Genomic DNA, 19,859 nt, shown 5'->3' with positions numbered 1-19,859 from the left:
CTCTTAAGCTGACCAATAAAATAAAACAAAACAAAGCCCTCTGGGTGCTTGCTCATCTGACTTTAATTCTCCTTCTACCCTCCATCCTTTCCTTTTTCTCCCTCCTCCCCTCTCTTCCTCTGTCACCAAAACTTACTCTAAAAACAGACAAAATATATATACATTTGACACAAAAGTGAGTTAACCTTTGCTCCTTAATGTTTACAGGACCCACTGATCGTGTCTAATTCCCTCACTTTATAGGTGGGAAAATGAAGAATTAAAAGATGAATCAAGTTCATAAAAGTAGTTTGACAGTCCAGGACTAGGACTGTGAGGGGCAGTCCTAGAATCAGGAGATCCCAGAACTGGAAGGGGTTTTGTTAACCTGGTTTAACTATCTTACCTTACAGGTGAAGAAATTCATGCTTGGGAAAGTTGAGTGGATTGGTTAAAAAGCAACAGTACAAAATAGAATCCAGAACTCCTGATTCCTTCCATTATATTTATTTTTTATTTTCTATTTTTTTTTTTGCTCATTCTAAATAATGCATTTTTATATTCTCTACTGCTTTTCAGAAAAAGATGTTCTGTGCATTTTGTGTAATGTTTTTATTAATTTGAATGTAGTCTGTATCTTTCTCTCTCCTTTATAAAATAAACATCGTTTTACAAACTAGGTTTTTGGGATCATTTCTGAGGCTGGAGTTGGTGCGCTTTCATCTTCTCTACTCTCTGCTTGCTTTCAGGTGCTTTGAATTCAAGTTATCAAGAGGGAAGATTTGCTCTTTGATACTGGAGCTAACACAGCAATGGGTCCACGAAAGAAAAGTGTTAAAACATGTCTCATGAATAATGAACTTGTTGAGGAAACAATATCTGATGAAACAAAGGACTATATGAATCAACTTTCACATGAAGTGCTTTGCCATATTTTTAGGTAAGATTTTGTTTGGTTGACTTTTACCCCCCTGCCCCCGAATGTGTAAGTAGGAGCCAATTCTAGGAGTGTGCTGTCTAGCATGGTAGTCACTAGCTACCTATGGCATTGAAATTGAAATGAAATGAAATTAAAAATCAATCCAGTTCCTCAGTTACACTAGCCTGTAAGTCTTGTGGCTGCTATGTAGGACAGCTTACACAGTGAAGATAGAGAATTGGTTGCAGTAAGTTCTATTGTGTAGCCATTTTCTACATTAACATCTCAGGCTTCTCGAAATTCGTAGTGACTGATTTGTTGACTTTTGTTATTACAGTACCATTTGTGTACAACATAAGGCAGTGTTTCTGACTTTTTTGACTACAACCCACAGTAAGAAATATTTTCTTCATACGCACATATATGTAAGTGATTGGAATCAAAGTTTCATGAAATAATACCCATTGTTACTGTATGCAGTGCACACATTAATTAATTAATGTTTTATAGTAAATTTTTTTCCAAAATCTTTTTTAAATTACATTTTTGTCCAGACTACATTATAAACAAAAGTCAAAGAAATCAAAACAAAAAACAACAAAAACCTGTCACTTCCAGTTTCTCCTGCTTTCTTCTTACAGTCATTATCCATTCAGTAAACAACCCTAACACACTTTGGCTCTGGAGTTGGAGACCTGAGTTTAAATCATGAGTCTTTCATTTACTTGCCTTGGACCAGGGGTCAATAAAGACGTTATTATAAAGATTCAGTGAGATAATGCTTTTAAAGCACTCAGTACGCTGCATAGCATAAATGCTGGTGGACCGTTAGTGGTTTTGATCCTGTTCTGCCTTTATTCTATTGCTATATGGTCTTCATAATGAGCACTATGTCACTATGTGCTCACTATGACACAATAATTATGTCACAATGATTGTAACATAACTCAGTATGACACAGTAATTAACTTTTCTCTTGTAGTCTGATGTCTGGATTGTTTTCTAGTTTTTCTCTTATACAATTGCAATGAACTTTTCGAAGCATTTGGATTTTCCACTATTTTATTTACCTAGGAGGAATTTCCATTTATGAAGTTTTTAGAAGTGTTCTGAATTTTTGAAAATTACTGAATATTTGCAGAAAAATTTTATTTTTAAAAATATTTATTTGAGAGAGAGAGAGAGCAAGCACAAGCGGGGGGAGGGGCAGAGAGAGAGAGGGAGAAGCAGACTCCCTGCTGAGCAGGAAGCCTGATGTAGAACTCAATTCCAGGACCCTGAGATCATGACATGAGCCATAGGCAGACACTTAACCAACTGAGCCACTCAGACGTCCTAGGAAATTTGAAAATAGAGATAGCAGAGCTACTTTAGGGAACCATGGACATTTTATTTCTCTTTTCTAACATAAATTTGGATTTATCTTTAGTCTTTTAGTCTTTATCATCTACAGTTCGTTGTTATGTGACATAGCATAGTTTTGTCACAGTTCAGTTCTGTCCAGGAATAGGAAGTCCAAAATAACAGAATTTTTTTAACATAACAAAGTGATACTGAAGTTCATTTGGAGGAAAAATGTCTGAAAATTTTTCAGAAAGTTTCTTCAGAAAAGGAGTCTAACCCTACCAGATGTTCAAATATATTCTAAAATATACAACAGTTGAAGATTTGGTACTGGAGACGTTAAGCAGACAGTTGGGTAAAACCGTTTCCATATTAAGCCCCATATGGGGATTCAAACAAAGTTTGTCGGGATCTAGTTTATGATGGTATTCACGGCAGTGAGGAAAAGCTGAGTGGATTAATCAGTGATGATATCATAACTCAGGAATCATTTGGAGAAAGTAAAAAAAGCGTGTTCTTACCTTCGATATCTGATACCAAATCCTAAATGCATCAATGAATTAAACAATAAAGCTGTTAAAATCCGGGAAGAAGCCGTATATAAAATTGTTCGTAGGGATGTATGTTAGGTATTTGAATAATAGGAAGGCATATTATAAACAAATTGGACCATATTTTAAGTTGAGAGTGGATATGATAATATTTTGCAGTTTAAGCAGATCATTCAAATGGAAGGAGTGGAATCTAGTGTCACATCTTTTTAAAAATGTATTTGAAATGCCTACAACTCTTCGATTATATATCTTTGAAGAAAAAGTACGTTTCTTTTTCTCAGGGCAAATACGATGTAAGACCATCTTCATGAGACTACTGATCTGTTTGGATTTAGAGGGGATATAATATTTACTCAGACATATACTTTGGATAACAATCAGTGATTTGAGGAAAAAATACTTCAGTGTATAACTTGATTCAGAAAACAAATTCACTGTTTTTCATTGTTTATAAAATGTTTATAATTTCTGGAAATTACCCTACTTATATCTAAGTTATGGAGACTGTAAATTAAGTTAGCAATAATGCTTTTTTTGTAGAAAGTTAGATTTGATTTTCTCTTTAAATAGTCTGAAGGGGAAGAGAGAATGTCCAGAGGTAACAAAAATGGAGCAGAAATGCTCAGCAGGCATACTTGGACTTGACTTTTAGAATTAGCTTAGTTTTTAGGAATTAGAGTCAGACCTAACTGTGTTGACATCCTTGCTCTTCCTTCCTCTTTCTAGCTGTTGATTTTCTGCAGGTTAACTTTTTTGAGCTGATTTTACCACTTGTAAATAGCACTTGCTATGTCAGTGAGGGTTCTAGCAGGAAACAAGTGATATACACTTGGCTGGAATTTGAAGATCATTTAATAAGGAACTATTTAGAGAGGTTTAGATGGGGTTAAGGGAGCTAATAAGGAGTGCTAAAGAATTCACCTAGGAGACCAGGAATAGCAAAAAGCTTTTGCCCGTGGTATGTGTTGGCCTAAATCACCCGATAGTGGGAAGGGTAGGGAACACAGCCTAGCAGAGAAAGAAAGAAAGGAAATGGATTTGGGGAGAACAAATAAAGAACGACCTACTTGGTCAAGTTGTGAAAGAGTGACTATAGTACAGTGTCTGTGATACAATACAAGCTTAGTAAAGGGTAGTTTTTACTCTTTTTTTTTTTTTTAATTTAGTTGTGTATGGAGGGTGTTCCGGAAGAGAGGGAGACGTGAGATTTTTCTGATCTTTCAAAATATATTGCTTTTATTAGAAACAACAAAAGTACAGGTTAGTTGAAAAGTTTCAAGAAGGAAGAGATAATGGAGAGTTGGAAAAAAGGAAATTATAGTTGAAATGAGGTGTTCTCATTTAATGCTTGTGCAATACTTGTGTGTGATCTAAACTGTAAAAAGATCTAGGGAAAATACATATTATAAACTTGGTATTACGTGTATGTTGATGGAGAAGAGTTTCTGGGTGTGTTGAGGGGGCAGAAAGGAATTTTTTTAGCTACTACAGGAAATGATTTCTATAAAAGCTATAAAATTATATTGGCCATGTTTAAACTGATTAGTTCTCTCTTTCTCAGGTTCCCTTATCATCAGGCCTTGAAATTCACTGAGATCCTTTTTCTTCCTTTTTTTCCTTGAGATTTTGTTTGTAAAAGCGTAAAAGGAGAAAAGCAGGTTTTAGCAAATATCTTATGGAGAGAACTCAGTATTTATTTGGATGCTTGAGTATTTGCTGACTTACCTGTTTTTAGTGAAAAGCTTTACGTGCATGTTAATCTTAAAACCCTGCAAATATTCTTAAGGTCTTATTTCATTCAAGGAATGGGAGAATGGAAGAAGGACAAAAGTAACCTGTTGGTGAGAGGAAGTACTTACCACTTGATAAATATGAGTTTCTTTCTCTCACAAAGGTACCTCCCTCTGCAGGATATCATGTGTATGGAATGTCTCTCCAGGAAGCTAAAAGAAGCAGTGACCCTGTATCTGAGAGTGGTGAGGGTTGTGGATCTCTGTGCAGGGCGGTGGTGGGAATACATGCCAAGTGGTAAGTGGATCTAGCCTGTAAGGTAACCTGGAGTCCTACTGGAACCTCATAATATTCCCACCAGATGTTACTTGTCTTAAGATAGGCAATATAAGTCACCTTGTAGGTAGGGAGGCAGAATTTATCTAAATTAGTTAGGTTCGTTTGGATTGAAAAAATATGTTTTGCCTCAGGCTTTACTGGTTTTGTTCCTTAAGGGACTACATCAGCCCGTTCCACGCATGTAGCACTGGAGAACTTAACATATGCTATTATATTAAAATAGTATATTGATTAATATCTGTTTAACGAGAGGATGCCATTAAGGGGTACAGGGTATCATGGAACGAAGGCCATCCGTTCCATGATGCAGGTTTTCATAGCTTCCCTGTACCCCTTAATGGCATTCTCTTGTTAAACAGATATTAATCAATTTGTGTAAAGCTGCTCTAGCAAGCCACAGAAATTGCATTTCTGGCACTTTTATTTCTTTAGCACCTTTGGAAGGGCTGTACAAGGTCTTAAAAGATTCTCAGATAAGGCATTGGTCTTGTAGGTGAAGAATTCAGAGTTAGTAGCCTAAGCACACAAGTGGATCTCGGGTAAAGAGACCAGAAAAGAACATTGATGACTTAAACAGAATACACCTGAAAGGGACGAATTAAAATGAAGAGCTAATCAAGGCTTCTTTTTAGTTAACACCAATCTGTTAGTGACTTTTAGTTACTGTTGTATACCAATTTTCAATGTCTTGTTTAATGACATTTTATCAGCATTATCCAGATCCTGATATTTTGAAAATGTGGTGAGGGTGGTGGGGGGAGCCTTCGCGGAAGTGAAGTGGAACTGGATAGACTCTCTGTGGTACTAGAATATTTTTACAGTTTGGGGTGCTATAGCCTTTGGGAAGGGTCATCAGTCAACTGGTAACTCTTATCAATTGGCCTCTTAGTTATCAGTATATATACCTTTTTGTGAAGAACATTGCAAAGACCTGAGGGTAGAACTTAGCTTGGTGGGAGGCTAACCACGGTTGTCTTCAAATACTTCAAAGAAACCATCCTAAGGGAAAAGGACTCCTTTCATTCCAGAGAGTGATCATTTATAGCAGGAAAGAAAAAAAAAATGAGGGCAGTGTGAAAATGATCATCAGTCCTTAGATTAGATTTGCTTTCATAGAGGTTAGACCAGCAGGAATTCTGGCGATGGGATTAATGCACTGTATAAAGAGGCAGGATGGCAGAGCTCCCATGTGATGCAGCCTTAGCCTTAACACTTCTGCCCCTTGTCAAATTAGAGAAAAATCTGTCTGCACATTGCTGACTTTCAGACTGTGATAAATACCTGTGAGCCCAAGGCTTCCCATCCCTGTAATGAATATAAAAGAGGATCAAGGCAGTCTCTAGCCTAGAATAAGATCTCATTAACCCTGCTTACTAATGCCACTCTGGCAATAGTTTAAGCTTGGAGTTTAAGCCCTGATTCTCTATATAATAATAATAATAATAATTTCCTATATAATAATAATAATAACAGTAACAACAACAATGAAGGTTTTTACGTAGTAATAATAATAACTGTGGTTTTTATGTAGTACTTTATGGTTTATATATGTGATCTCTTTGGGTTTTCACACAATCTCAATAAAGAAGGTGGAACTATACCCATTTTTTGATGAGAGGCAATGTGTAGTATATGACAAAAGAGGGACATGAGCAGTGGTCGACTCAGTTTGAACTCTGGCTACTCACACAGTAGCTTTTAAATTCCTTCAAGTTTATTTTTTGCATTTCTAAGTACAGTGATTACCTTTTTCATTGGGTTGGGAGAATAGATGAGAAAACATAGAATTGTTAGCATGTTGAGTGGCTCTGTTAGTCAAGGTTACTCTATGCAGTGATAATAAGAACTCTTAGTGTAATCAGACCAAGTGATCGTTGAGGTCTCTTCTTTTCAGTTTTGTGATTCTAAGGTTAATACAGTCATTTGGACCAGCCCTGTGCAAATAGAACAACTTTTGAAAACTTTAGTATGTTAAGACTTAGTGATTTGGGGCCTCACTTACATTTTTGAGAGTTAATATTTTTGTCATTAGTGGGTAGACAATTGGATTTCTGACAGCCTTCGTTAAAGACAAAACACCCTAGATAATAAAGTATCAACTGTGTGAAACTTGTCTTCCTGCTTATCTCACCAAAACCCATGGTGTGAAAGTGACCTGCCTCTCCATTCCCGTCTGGTGCATGGAACACAGTTGGCCTCCCAGATAAACAGCTTTGTGTCAGCTCAGTATTCCTTCAGTTTGGTTCCCTTATGTTCTCTTAGCTAACTTGATTTTTTTCAGAAGAATGAGCTCTCTGAAATGTCCAGGGAGTGGTGGTTAAACACAGGATAAAGTAATTATTAGGAAATGGGTAGACCAAGAGAACCTGTTTAGAGAAGGGATTTTGGTTAGAACTGTGAACTTCCTAAAGGTGAGGATTATATCTTTCTCCTTTTTTAGTTGTGTGCTCTGCAGAGCCCTAGAGGTTCTCTGGACCAGAGAGCACCTTGGAGGGAGGAGGAGAGTGGTGCCGATCAGATAGGTGGTCCTTCTTCACCCAGCAATCCAGTAATAGGTGCGAGTTATTCAGGTTAAATGTGTGTTGTCCCATTGAAGATTTCTGTGCCTTAAAAGCGGCAGCCACAAAAAGGCAATCATAAATTAAAAGCCTCAGCTCTGTAAAATATTAATTCAAGATAAGTGGGGTTTCTGAAACACTTCCTCTATTACTAAAGGAATATATTACCTGTTTAATCATTTGTTCAGCCATAGTGTTAGTCTTACGAAACTTTAAAAAGGAAACCTTTTGTTGTTAACTTTTGACAGAAATGACAAGCGCCTAATAAATGTTCACGAACCCAAAGATGAACTTGCCTCTAAATGCTTCTGAATTTCTCAGGCTTCACAGATTCCAGTTTTCTAACACTATTGAAGAAGATGCCAGATGTCGAACAGCTTTATGGCCTTCACCCTAGATACCTTGAGAGGCGAAGGGTACGGGGCCATGAGGCTTTTAGCATTCCAGGCGTTCTAGAAGCTTTGCAGGCATGCCCAAACTTAGTGGTGAGTGTACCTAGTTGAACATTTGGTATCAACTAATAGATGAAATAATAAAGAATGAACAAATTTGGGGCGCCTGGGTGGCTCAGTGGATTAGGCTGCTGCCTTCGGCTCAGGTCATGATCTCAGGGTCCTGGGATCGAGCCCCGCATCGGGTTCTCTGCTCCGCAGCGAGCCTGCTTCCTCCTCTCTCTCTGCCTGCCTCTCTGCCTACTTGTGATCTCTCTCTCTCTCTGTCAAATAAATAAATAAAATCTTTAAAAAAAAAAAAAAAAAAGAATGAACAAATCGTCTCACTCACATGCAGATTTCTTCCATAACAGACTTTTAAATTCCATTGCATACTTAGCATCTTAGATACAGAAATAGAAGCTTTGGATACAAATTAATAGCCTTTCTTATGCTTGCTTGGCATTATTTTCTAGGGTGTAGAAACTTCTCATTTGGAATTGGTAGAATCTATCTGGACATATATGCCGCATGTTCATATTTTGGGGAAATTTCGTAATCGTAATGGAGCATTTCCAATTCCTCCTGAAAATAAACTGAAAATTCCTATAGGAGCCAAAATTCAGACTTTACATTTAGTTGGTAAGTACATGTTTCTTGGGTCACCTGCAACACCTCAAAATGTTTTATAACTGAATATTCACTGAGAAAGAATAACGAGAATTTTAGAAATAGCTTTGTTGGTTGATGATGGCCAAAGAAATGCTTGTGAGAAGTGTATGCAAATTTGTATTTCCCATTAAGGAGTCCTAGATAGGGGCTGGAGGGTTAGAGAAATAACCGCTTCACAACCAGTCTGTTCTGTTTTTGAAAACCATCTGGGTAGTTTTGAAAGTTGTTAGGGTGTGGTGTGGTTTGTTTTGTTTTGTTTGATTTTTACGGAGCCGGAATCCTGCCCTTGTTCTTTGCCCATTTGGTCCTAGTTTGACCCTTCAGAGAAGAGTTCTGCAGTTGGACTTTCTGTGGTGATGGAAATGTCATGGTTTTGTACTCTCCCGTGTGGTTCCCTCTGTGGCTAGTGAAACAGAGGAACTGAATTTTTATCTTAGGTTCATTTATCAGCCACATGCAGTAGTGGCTACTTTACTACACAGCTCAGCTCTAGAACACTAAGGAATAAAAAGCCAAATAGCTCTCAGTTTACTTGTATCTTCTCCAAGCAGAACATTCCCCTATGTTCAAACCAGAAAAAAATCTGCTACTTTTCTTTTTCTCTGAGAAATGGAAATGGGGTGTTCTTTTTCCAAAAGCACCTTATTTGCAGTGATTGTAGTGTACATTTTCCATGCAAATAGTCTCTGTCCCAATAATTTCTATCTAGGTAAATAATAAGGGCAGATATTTTCTCAAATTTAATTTGCCACCTCTGACTTACATTACTGTAATTTTTGGTTTTGGGAGGACTCCTGTTACTGTAGTCTGACTTATAATATTTATTACATATTTTATTTAAATATCTGTTGAGTATCTGCTCTGTTCTAAGCATTATTCTGGGCATTGGTGATGGTCTTAAGGACTAGAAATTTCTGAAACTGGGTCAGGTGGTGTAGGGAGTGCAGCAGGATGGTAAGGAGTGGGTCTTAACTGGGGCTTATGTGCACAGTTATGGCAGAAGGAGAATGCTCTCTAGCCCCCTTTTATTTACATGCTCAAGGGATGATTGTGATTAGGCATTTGGATATCTAGTTTGAGACTGGATTTTTGGATTCTGAAATTTTACAATATAAGCTCTGTAAAGTCAGTGTTTTTATATCTTTATGTTTCCCATGATTCCTGTCATTGTTCATTGCAGGTACAAGCTTTTGGTAAATTTTGTTGAAATGCATTCATTCATTTGATTAATTCAACAATCTAACACTGTGATGGTGTTGTAAATGTGTATAGTAAATTAGTGCACATGCTGGGAAGACGGTAATTGTGTCCTTTGTTTATAGAATGGGTTTGAAGCAAAATGTGGATTGGGCATAGACTAGAGCTTTGTTGTCTGGTGGATCTGTCTCACTCTTTCTACTGAGTTTGGTAATCAGAATTACCACTATCATGGTGGTTGCTAAGTGTACATTTTTGAGTCCTGCATCTTTAGTCTTAGTCTTTACCTCTTTGCCTCTGCCTTTCTTCTTTGGTCTCAACCTCAATTTTACTTCCCGTCTGCTGCCATACAGGGTATATGTGTAGTTCAAGGCTAAAGGTTGCTGCTTTTTGGGAAGGGGCAGGTTAAGGGATACTCCTTATAATAGGAGCATCCTGCAGAATTTAGATTCTAAAGACCCAGTCATTCAGGGGCTCTGCTAGTTTGCTTTCTCTAGTCCCCTTGCTATCAGGGCTTCTACCAACTTCAATCTGAACTTGTATTAAACTGGTGTTGCCAACTGCTGCTTGTTAAATGCCATCACACTGGGTCCTTGGAATTTCTATCAGATATTTCTGTCACTTCTTTGGCTTTTCATGAGGCTGTGGTGGTTTACTGTTGGGCAGGTTCCTTGATCTGCTTTCTTCCTTTTAGAACTTGTAAGTTACTTATCTTTTTTCTTCTTTGTCTCCTGACTTTTCCCTTCCACTTTACATCCCCTTTCTCTCAGACAGTGTCCTCTGCAGGTATGACTCATAGTGTTAAGTCACTTACAGATCTGAAGGATAAAATACCTTCATCAGTTTGAAATATTAAAATATATGACTGATGGGTTTCTCACTTTCTCAGAGTCATGCTGACTGGCTTCTTCCACGCATTTACAAATCGTTAAGTTTCATTCATTTGTAGAAATAGCTTTAATCTCTGTCTCTGGGTATTATGGTATTTGAAGACAGCTAGCCTGCCTGTGTTTTAGTTTTCTCACTGGTGGGACAGTGGGCGTTGGTAATCAAATAGTACTTTTGTGTATTCCTTCCGCATAATTTTGTTTTCAGTAACCTGTTTTCATTTTATATCTGCTGGTGTATATATGTATCCTGAAAGAGTTGTAGAGTTATGAGAAAGATTCATGTGTATAAAATGTGGAAATACTTTTAAGATCCCATCTCCATATGCCTTTTCTAAAGAACTAACAAAGTAGAGTTCATGATTTGCTCAGATTGTTCATTACAAGCCTGTTTTAAAATAAGCCAAACTTGATGGACTTTAATTAGGTAATTCTTTCTGGTGAAAATCTCCATGAAGGACAAATTGTCAACTTGAAAAGTAGACTGTTGCACTTTTATGCAGAATCCAGAGTTTTTTCGTGATTTTTGTTTTTCGGTATATGTTTTTAGGGGTGAATGTTCCTGAAATTCCTTGTATCCCGATGCTAAGGCACCTTTATATGAAGTGGGTAAGACTCACTAAGCCACAGCCGTTCAAAGACTTTCTTTGCATTAGTTTACGAACTTTCGTCATGAGGAACTGTGCAGGTAATGGCACATAGTCATGGTAGAATTATACCTATGCTATTCTAAAAATCCTGAAGCAAACTCCATAGCTATGTTTGTAAATGGAATTATTATCATTTATGTTCAGTAATTTGTTCACCTTGTGAAAATAAATGTACTTTTTGTTTTAAGGTCAGTTGACTCATGATTTGTGTTTTACCCTTAGTTGGGGGGGGGAAGCATCACATTGTCTTTACATATTTTTTACAGGTACTTTCTACTTTCTTATTTTTTAAATTTTTGAAAAGATTTTATTTATTTATTTGACAGAGAGAGGGAGTACAGGCAGGCAGGGGGAGGAGGAGAGGGAGCAGGCTCCCCACTAAGCAGGGAGCCCAATGCAAGTCTCGATCCCAGGACCCTGAGGTCATGACCTGAGCTGAAGGCAGAGACTCTCTCCCCTCACTTTTTACTTTCTGTAGGATTGTTGTAATGGATCTCTGTCTGATTACGTCACTCTGTGTAATCTCGTAAAGCAGAAAGCATTGCTTTATGGTACTGCCTTTCTGTTCAGAAACCTTCAGTGTCTCTGTTGCCCTAGATTGTCAAGTGGGAACTATTCTGCTTTAAAGCTTTTAATAGCTGGGGTCCCCTCTCAATATCTTTTTTCTGAGTCATTACCAAGATGTACCTTCTTTTATTGTCAGGCTTGCCTATTCACTGTCCCCTCTGCCATTCTACCAGTCTTCACCTCAGTGTCTGTCTTTACACTATGTTACTGTTCCCTTGTCCTAAGGTACACACTTCCTTCTTTCCTCTTCTCTTACTCTCTTCTTTTTTATGTAGTACAACAGATACTATTTTTATAGTTGATATGTCATGCCTTTGTATTCTTAGATTATTCAGTTTTATCTCCATGTGTTTTGCAAGCTCTGTTGTAGATAGGCCTGTGTCTTGTGATCTTCCATATCCCCTCCAACAACACTGCTCCCAGAGAGAGGTATTTATGATCCAGCTCTTTACTTGGGTGAAGGACCACATCCTCAACTCGGCCTTCTCCCTTTAGTTATTTTGAACTCAAAACTATTGAAACTTCAGAGGATTTACAAAAAATACTAAACATTCCTCCAGCGTTACTAAAAAATCCTTACGCTGAATAAATACATCTTTATCAGGGTAATACGTTCTAATAGATATAAATTACAGAGAGTTACCTACTTGGCTGTCAGTTTCGCACATAGAATTTGTAAATTATTTCAACTGCTGGTTTGAAAATTCATCTTTTAAATAAATTTACATTGTTTCATTGCAGTATGTTTTACTCCCTAGGGCCCACAAACTCCTTGAAGTATGTCCCTTTAGTAACAGGCTTAGCATCTGCCCGAAACTTGGAACATTTGGAAATGGTTCGAGTCCCTTTCCTTGGAGGTCTTATCCAACACGTGGTTGAAGACAGTTGGAGATCAGGTATTCATTTTTCTTTAGTTACTGAAAACTTTACAAATCAGTTTTAAAAATTACTATGCTTTTATTTAGCTTCTTTTGTCAGTCTTTTTAAAAGAAATTGCTTGTTAGTAATTGCCCTGTCTGATGCATTTGATGGAGAGTAAGTACCTGTGAGCATGGACTAGTACTCATTTTCTTTTTATGCAATGCTAGGCCTTCTCAAAATAGTAGAGTGTTAAAGCATGTTTTCTGGCTTATTACTTAGTTAACTAGACAGCTGTTATATTTGGAATTTTTCTAAGAACTATTAACAGGGATTTCTAGAGTCCGTTGGTGAAAAGAGATGGTTTTTGACTTGAACATTTTAGGTCTACAAAAGAACTCAGGGATTAGTAATGATAACATCTCATGTTTGTCTAATACTTTAAGGTATATCAATGCTTTCATGTTTACACTTGGATATTAGCTTCATCTCAGATGATGGCTTTTAAAAGCAAAGTATATGATACTTGACTCTCTCTGCTTGACTTATTTCACTCAGCATAATCTCTTCCAGTCCCGTCCATGTTGATACAAAAGTTGGGTATTCATCCTTTCTGATGGAGGCATAATACTCCATCGTGTATACGGACCACATCTTCCTTATCCATTCGTCCATTGAAGGGCATCTTGGTTCTTTCCACAGTTTGGCGACCGCGGCCATTGCTGCTATAAACATTGGGATACAGATGGCCCTTCTTTTCACTACATCTGTATCTTTGGGGTAAATACCCAGTTTCACTTATTTGTGGAGCATAACAAATAACATGGAGGACATGGGGAGATGGAGAGAAGGAGTTGAGGGAAATTGGAAGGGGAGATGAACCATGAGAGACCATGGACTCTGAAAAACAACCTGAGGGTTTTGAAGGGGCGGGGGGTGGGAGGTTGGGGAATCAGTGGTGGGTAGTAGGGACGGCACATATTGCATGGGGCACTGGGTGTGGTGCAAAAACAATGAATACTGTTATGCTGAAAAGAAATTTTAAAAAAAGTGGAAAAATAAAAGGAAAGTATATTTTACTCTCTAGGTCCTTTAATTATATTTTAAATAATGATATATAATAATGTGCTCCACGTTAAACATCTCATTGCAACACAAATACCACAGAATTTAGCGAGGTAGATAACTAACAGTTGAGAACAAAATCTAACTTTGTATATTCAGAATACAAATAGAGTATCATTAAGTACTGTTGGTACAAATCGATGTTATTAATACTATTAAAATATGAGTAAGCATGGCATTTTTAGGCATTTTTTCAAGTTTGGTGGAAGTACACTTTCATTAAATTGTGAAGGGGATGGAGCAGGCTCCCTCAGGGTCAGCAGCATTATTTTTATTGTGCATGGCTGTAGCTAACAGGAAAAAGTCAGAGAGGAAGACCACAGTGGAGCCATTCATTAGAAGACCTACAGATGCCAAAAGTGAAGAGTTCGTATAAATGTCCTGAAAGAAAAACAGGCTTTCTCCCCTTATGAGCATTTAAGAATGACTCTGCCTTATATTTTAATTAAGGAGTCAGTTATACCTCACACAAAAGTTAATTCCAAATGAATCATAGATCCAAATGTGAAAAACAAAACATTCGTTTAAAAAAAAAAAAAGTAGGAGAATGTCTTTTTAACCTTGGGTAGGGAGAGATTTATTAAACAGGATACCAAAAAATACTTACCATAAACAAAAAATTGATAAACTCTACTATATTAAAAATTTTTTTCTGTTCGTCAAAGGCATGATTAAGAATGAAAAGCAAAGCTTCAGAGTGTGAGAATCTATTTGCGATACAGGTATCAAATGAAGGACTTGTGTCTAGAGTATATGAAGTACTACTAAAATTAATGAGAAAAAGGCAGACAACCCAGTAAGCAAAAGAGGGATACAAGCAGAATACAAAAGACTTCACAAAAGGGGATAACCAAATGGTCCATAGACATGAAAAAATGAGAAATGTCCTTAATCATTAGGGGAATGCAAAATAAAACCACAGTGTGATACACAAGCCCTAAAATGACTATGCCTAAGTATGACTGATAGGAAAGAGACTTACAGGGCTTTCATACACTGCTGGGGCTGAGTATAAATTGATATATTCCCTTGAAACATTGTTTGGTAGTGTCTGTGCATAGCAACAGCAGCCTTCCTGGTTTTATTTATTTATTTTTTGCTTTCCTGGTTTTAAAGCCAATAGAAATGCATACCTATCTTCACCAGGAGACAATGCCCAAAATTGTTCATAGTAGCACTGTTCATAATAGCCTCCCGATGGAACAGCCCAAATGCCCATCAGCAGCAGCATGGGTGGTTCACACATGACGTATTTGTGCAAGGGAATATTACACAGCAATGAGAGTGAACTGCCACTGTATGCAGCAATCTGGATGGATCTTCTAAACAGAAATTTCAGCAGAAGAAGCCAGATGCAAAAGTACATACTGTGTGATTCTCTTCATAAAAGTTTAAAGTCAATCTTGTGAAAATGCACTGTGCTGTATGTATACATTAATAATTTGCATACTGTTTTTGCTCTGTATTTACAAGTTTCAAAAACATAAAACAGCTGAAGTTAAAGGAGTGGTGGTCTTGTTCCCAGTGATACATTGGAGGTTCAGACTTGGGCTAGAAAATGTCAGGATCCCTTCTTTACAGTTCCCTTATGAACTTCTAGCTTCCTGAAAATCCTTTCTTTTAACAGTCTCAATAATTTGGAGTAATTTTCCAACACGATCAGAATGCCTCTTCAGGAAGACAGTGTCTGTTTTCATCTCTTCTTAGGAAATGACTGGTCGTCATAATTCATTTTGAGTTACTAATTTGAATGGAAAAACAAACGTAGATTTACTTTTAACCAGATAAATGTCATCTAAAATGCATATAAATACTTTACTGAAAGTGCTGTGGTCGAAGGAAATACTGTTTTTGTTCCTTTTCTCCCTTATCTAGGTGGTTTTAGAAATTTGCATACTATCGTTTTGGGAGCTTGCAAAAATGCACTTGAAGTAGATCTTGGTTACCTCATTATCACTGCTGCTCGTAGGTATGTTTCTTCTTCATGTTGTCTTTTGTCTTAGAGTAGTGTTTTTTCCTGTTTTGCAAGGATTTGAGGGAATGTGCGTAGGAAGTTTGATTATGCCTTGTCTAGATGTGAAATATAAAGGAGTTGTTTAAATAGCATTAGAACATCACTTATTTGTGGTGGTCTTCTTTTACAACTGATGACAGCTGAACTGCCCTCTAGACTCATCAAGCTCTTGCAAGGGTGCGGTCTCATCAGAGAAATTCAAGCAGTCAACATTCTGGAGGTCCGCCAGAAGTCGGCACTGATGCACTGGAGTCTGCAACTCTCTTGGGAACCATTCTTTTGGAATTATTTTAGTTAGTTGGTGACACTGTTTGCTATTCAGAAATCAGTATTTTAAGTCAGCTTTTTAAGAATCCTGACCTTGTAACACCTTTATATTTTTAATATAATACCTTTATATCAGTTTATGCCACATTTATGGTGTCCTGCAGATCAAAGGTCTACCTGTGCTTTTATATTGTATTAAAATTGAGTTAACCATTTCTTTTTTTTATTTTTTAAGATTTTATTTATTTATTTGACAGAGATCACAAGCAGGCAGAGAGGCAGGCAGAGAGAGAGGGGGAGGCAGGCTTCCTACTGAACAGGGAGCCCGATGTGGGGCTCGATCCCAGGACCCTGGGACCATGACCTGAGCTGAAGGCAGAGGCTTTAACCCACTGAGCCACCCAGGCGCCCCTAGTTAACCATTTCTTTTCAGTTTCAAAACTCTTGCTTTCCTTGAGAAGAATGTTATGAGTATAAACAAAACCGTTTCTAAGTTTTAGCAAGTAGGTATTCTTACCCGTTACGGAACTATGATCTTTGTTAAAATGGCACTTTTAACAGCAGCATAAAAAGAGATGTTGAATAATCAGCACTAGATGCAGATTCTGACTTTGACTTAAATCAGGTTTAAGCAAACATTAGAAAGGATATACAATTCTTATGTGTAACTTGCCGTTAATGTAACTTCAGTGTACCACCTAAGACATGTCCACACTTAACAAAATGCTCCTTTAAAGGAGACATCTCTAATGTTTTTTAGTAGAGGACAGGAAAGTTGTTTGCATGTGACATCTCAGTAAGGTGAATTTCTTTCAGAGCCTTATGCCAGGAAGAACCTTTGATTCTGATGTTTTTTATTTTACTCTGATTTTTTTTCCATAGGTTACATGAAGTTCGGATCCAGCCTTCCCTAACCAAAGATGGCGTCTTTTCTGCCCTAAAGATGGCAGAGCTGGAGTTCCCTCAGTTTGAAACACTTCATCTGGGATATGTAGATGAGTTTTTGCTGCAGAGTAAGACTTAATCTACCATTTTATTCCCTAGAATTGCTGTAGGGAACTTACTTGACAAACTGAAACTTGAATTGAGATGTGTGATACTTTCTTCAATATAAGACAGCTTAAAGTCTTAGGGGCTCTGCCTTCTTGAAAAAGGAACTTTTAATGTAAACTTGAAATGTCAGTGATTTTTTTCCCCCCGTATTGCCTCTGACTTAGCATATTATAGAAAATATAATGATTAACAGTATGCAAAAAAAAAAAAAAAAATCCTTACCTACATTTGATATTGTCTTCATTTTACTGCCCAAGTTTCTTTCCCATTCTGCTTCATTTTTTTCACAGAATGTCATCCTTGGTTCCATTTGTTGAATTTGATCTGCCACACTTCTTGAAGCTTTTGATGGTCCTCTCAGATGAGGTCCCATTCCCTGTCCATGCTCTTCATTTCCATAATAAGCCCGCTGGGGGTTCTGGATTTCCCAGATAGTGTGAGCACATAATGGTCAGTATTCATTTGATGATGATTGCTGTTGGAAGGCTTGTTGACAGCATTTTCTGGAATGTATTTACAATTGGGAACTCATTCCTTTGGGTTTGAATGCATGTCAATTCATTATTCAAGCTTTTTTCCTACATGACATTAATCAGACATGCAAGAGCATTTCCACCGTCAGCATGTTTTTATTTTTTGCAAGAATTGTTTCTTCCCCGTGTAATTTCTAACAAGTCTTTCTTAAACTCACTGTCATACCAGATGGCAATTTTTCGTAGGATCTAGTTTGCACCTAAAAGAACACAAGACTTGATTCCTCTGGTCAGGACAAGTGATTCCTAGGTCAAACAAGTGACTGTTGTCCTTTTTCATTTTTAGTAGACATCTCTGTTGTTTTGTTTGCTTTTTCTTTGTTGCAGTGCTCATTACTACATGTGAAGGATTAAGAAATCAAATCATTATCTTCTTGCCAGTTTAATGGGAATAATTTTTCATTATATAACTTAGAAAAAGATTGGCTTTTCACCAACGTAGCTTTAAAATGCTAACCTAGTATAGTCATTTCATATAAAATTAATGTATTTGATACCAGGCTTTTCTGGTTTTGAATGAAGTTGCTTACATTCTCTGTCTTGTTTCTATAGTACCTTCTGTGTAACCCAGCAAAATTTTTAGCTTGGTAATTGGTGTTCTTTCTATAGTTTTATGTTTTCCTCTTCCCCAAAACTCAAAACTTGACAAATTTTGTATTTTCAAGAGGCCACATTTAGGCCCACTGAAAGATTGTCTTTTGAGGGTTATCTTTATAACCAGCTATTTCCCAATTGTGTCTCTTTCCCTGAAAGACACATTCCGTAGAAAAGCACTTTATCTTTTGACTACTGCTATGTTATGCTTTTCAGCATGTTTCATAGTGTCTTTCATATTGAAATCTCTGTCTTGACCTTTTCATAAACATTTCTTGTTTTCATATTTGCTGCAGTTCATCCATTTCTCCAGATACATATTTGCCTCCGACCCTCCAAAGACAGCCCAGGATTGTCTATCACTGTAGGCGCCAGGTGCCTCTAGCAGCATCCAGGGAGGAATGCGTGGTCACTGCTCATACTTTGCCACTTAATCTCACTCTTCGCAGTAATTTAGATTTTGAAGCACCTCTCCTTAGGGTGGGGATAGTATCACCTCTAGTAGAACTTGGATCTCTGTTTTGTTACGAAGACTTGGCCAAATAGCAGTAGAAACATCACCTTTGTGTCCCATACATTTATGGGGACAATGACAGGGCCATATTGGGGAAATGGATGTGCTGAAAAGCAGATGCTGTGTGTTAAGGGTAGAAGAAAAGTGTTCCAAAGATGAATACTTACAGGGGTTTTTCCTTTCATAGATTTATGATAGCAGAGTTTTATTCGAAGGTGATAGGGATGTAAATCTCATTAAAAGCCAGAGTGCTGTTGTTTTTAGTGCTGGGGCTTTGGAGACAGGGGGAGAGATGGAATTGAGACGTGCCTCTTACAAATGATGGGACCTTGGGCAAGTTACTTCTTAAGTCCATGGTTTCCCATTTGTTAAGTAGAGATAAGACCACTTGCCATTTTTTCCATGGGTGGTTTGGAGGAGTCAGTAATAAAACCACTGTTATCATAGAATCTCTGACCCTTAGAAAGCATTTAGTAAATGGTAGTTTTTACTTTTAGCTGACCTGTGGGCTAAAGAAAAAAAACAGAAATGTGTTCTGGGTGATGTCATCAGAGTTCTTGAGGGAACATGACAATCAGGAGAACGCAAGAGCTGGAAGAAGGTGGTGGTCTCAAAGGAATGAATGTATGATGGATATGTTATGTCAGGTTACAACATTTATGCCGACAAGAAACAGGGTCAGTTCAAGATTTACCCAATCCTTAGAAAAATTTCAAGTCCAAAGGGCAAGAAAAATGTTTTTACAGCAGGCTAAAGAAAATGGCTCAGCCAAATTTTAAAGGACGGATTAAGGTAAATCTGCAGAAAATGGACAATAAATATCAAAAATGGGGACTGTAGGAGAGAGACTGAAACTATGTGGACAGTAAAATAGGAAGAGTTTGGAGTTAATAGTTGTTTTAAATCCCTGTAATGTGTGTGTGCTGGGGGGGACATCTTCACCAGAGCAACAGTGTTTTCTTTGTACTTGGTGGCAGGTGGTAGTAAGGACTGTGAGAGATGTTTATTAAGTTCCTGTCTCCGCAGCACCCTGCTGGTCATTGAAAATGTGACTGTCGCCTAACTAAACACAG

General features: G+C 37.5%; 1 protein-coding gene across 5 annotated transcripts in view; it reads left to right on the top strand.

Annotated features, from left to right (window-relative positions):
• Positions 1–19,859, top strand: part of FBXO38 (F-box protein 38) — a 59,526-nt gene that overhangs the window by 7,602 nt on the left and 32,065 nt on the right. For 3 of the 5 annotated variants that reach the window (XM_045999379.1, XM_045999376.1, XM_045999374.1), the window contains exons 2-9: positions 729–919; positions 4,691–4,824; positions 7,746–7,909; positions 8,332–8,497; positions 11,162–11,299; positions 12,587–12,724; positions 15,687–15,780; positions 16,975–17,105. In XM_045999379.1, the coding sequence (XP_045855335.1) occupies positions 792–919; positions 4,691–4,824; positions 7,746–7,909; positions 8,332–8,497; positions 11,162–11,299; positions 12,587–12,724; positions 15,687–15,780; positions 16,975–17,105 (1,093 nt within the window). In that variant the 5' untranslated portion in view covers positions 729–791. Of the gene's footprint in view, positions 1–728; positions 920–4,690; positions 4,825–7,745; positions 7,910–8,331; positions 8,498–11,161; positions 11,300–12,586; positions 12,725–15,686; positions 15,781–16,974; positions 17,106–19,859 lie in introns of those variants that run through there. The other 2 variants (XM_045999375.1, XM_045999378.1) reach the window with 2 other exon arrangements.

Source organism: Meles meles, chromosome 3, assembly GCF_922984935.1.
Source record: "Meles meles chromosome 3, mMelMel3.1 paternal haplotype, whole genome shotgun sequence".
In the NCBI taxonomy this organism is placed as follows: Eukaryota; Metazoa; Chordata; class Mammalia; order Carnivora; family Mustelidae; genus Meles; species Meles meles.
This window is presented reverse-complemented; position numbering and strand designations above follow the sequence as displayed.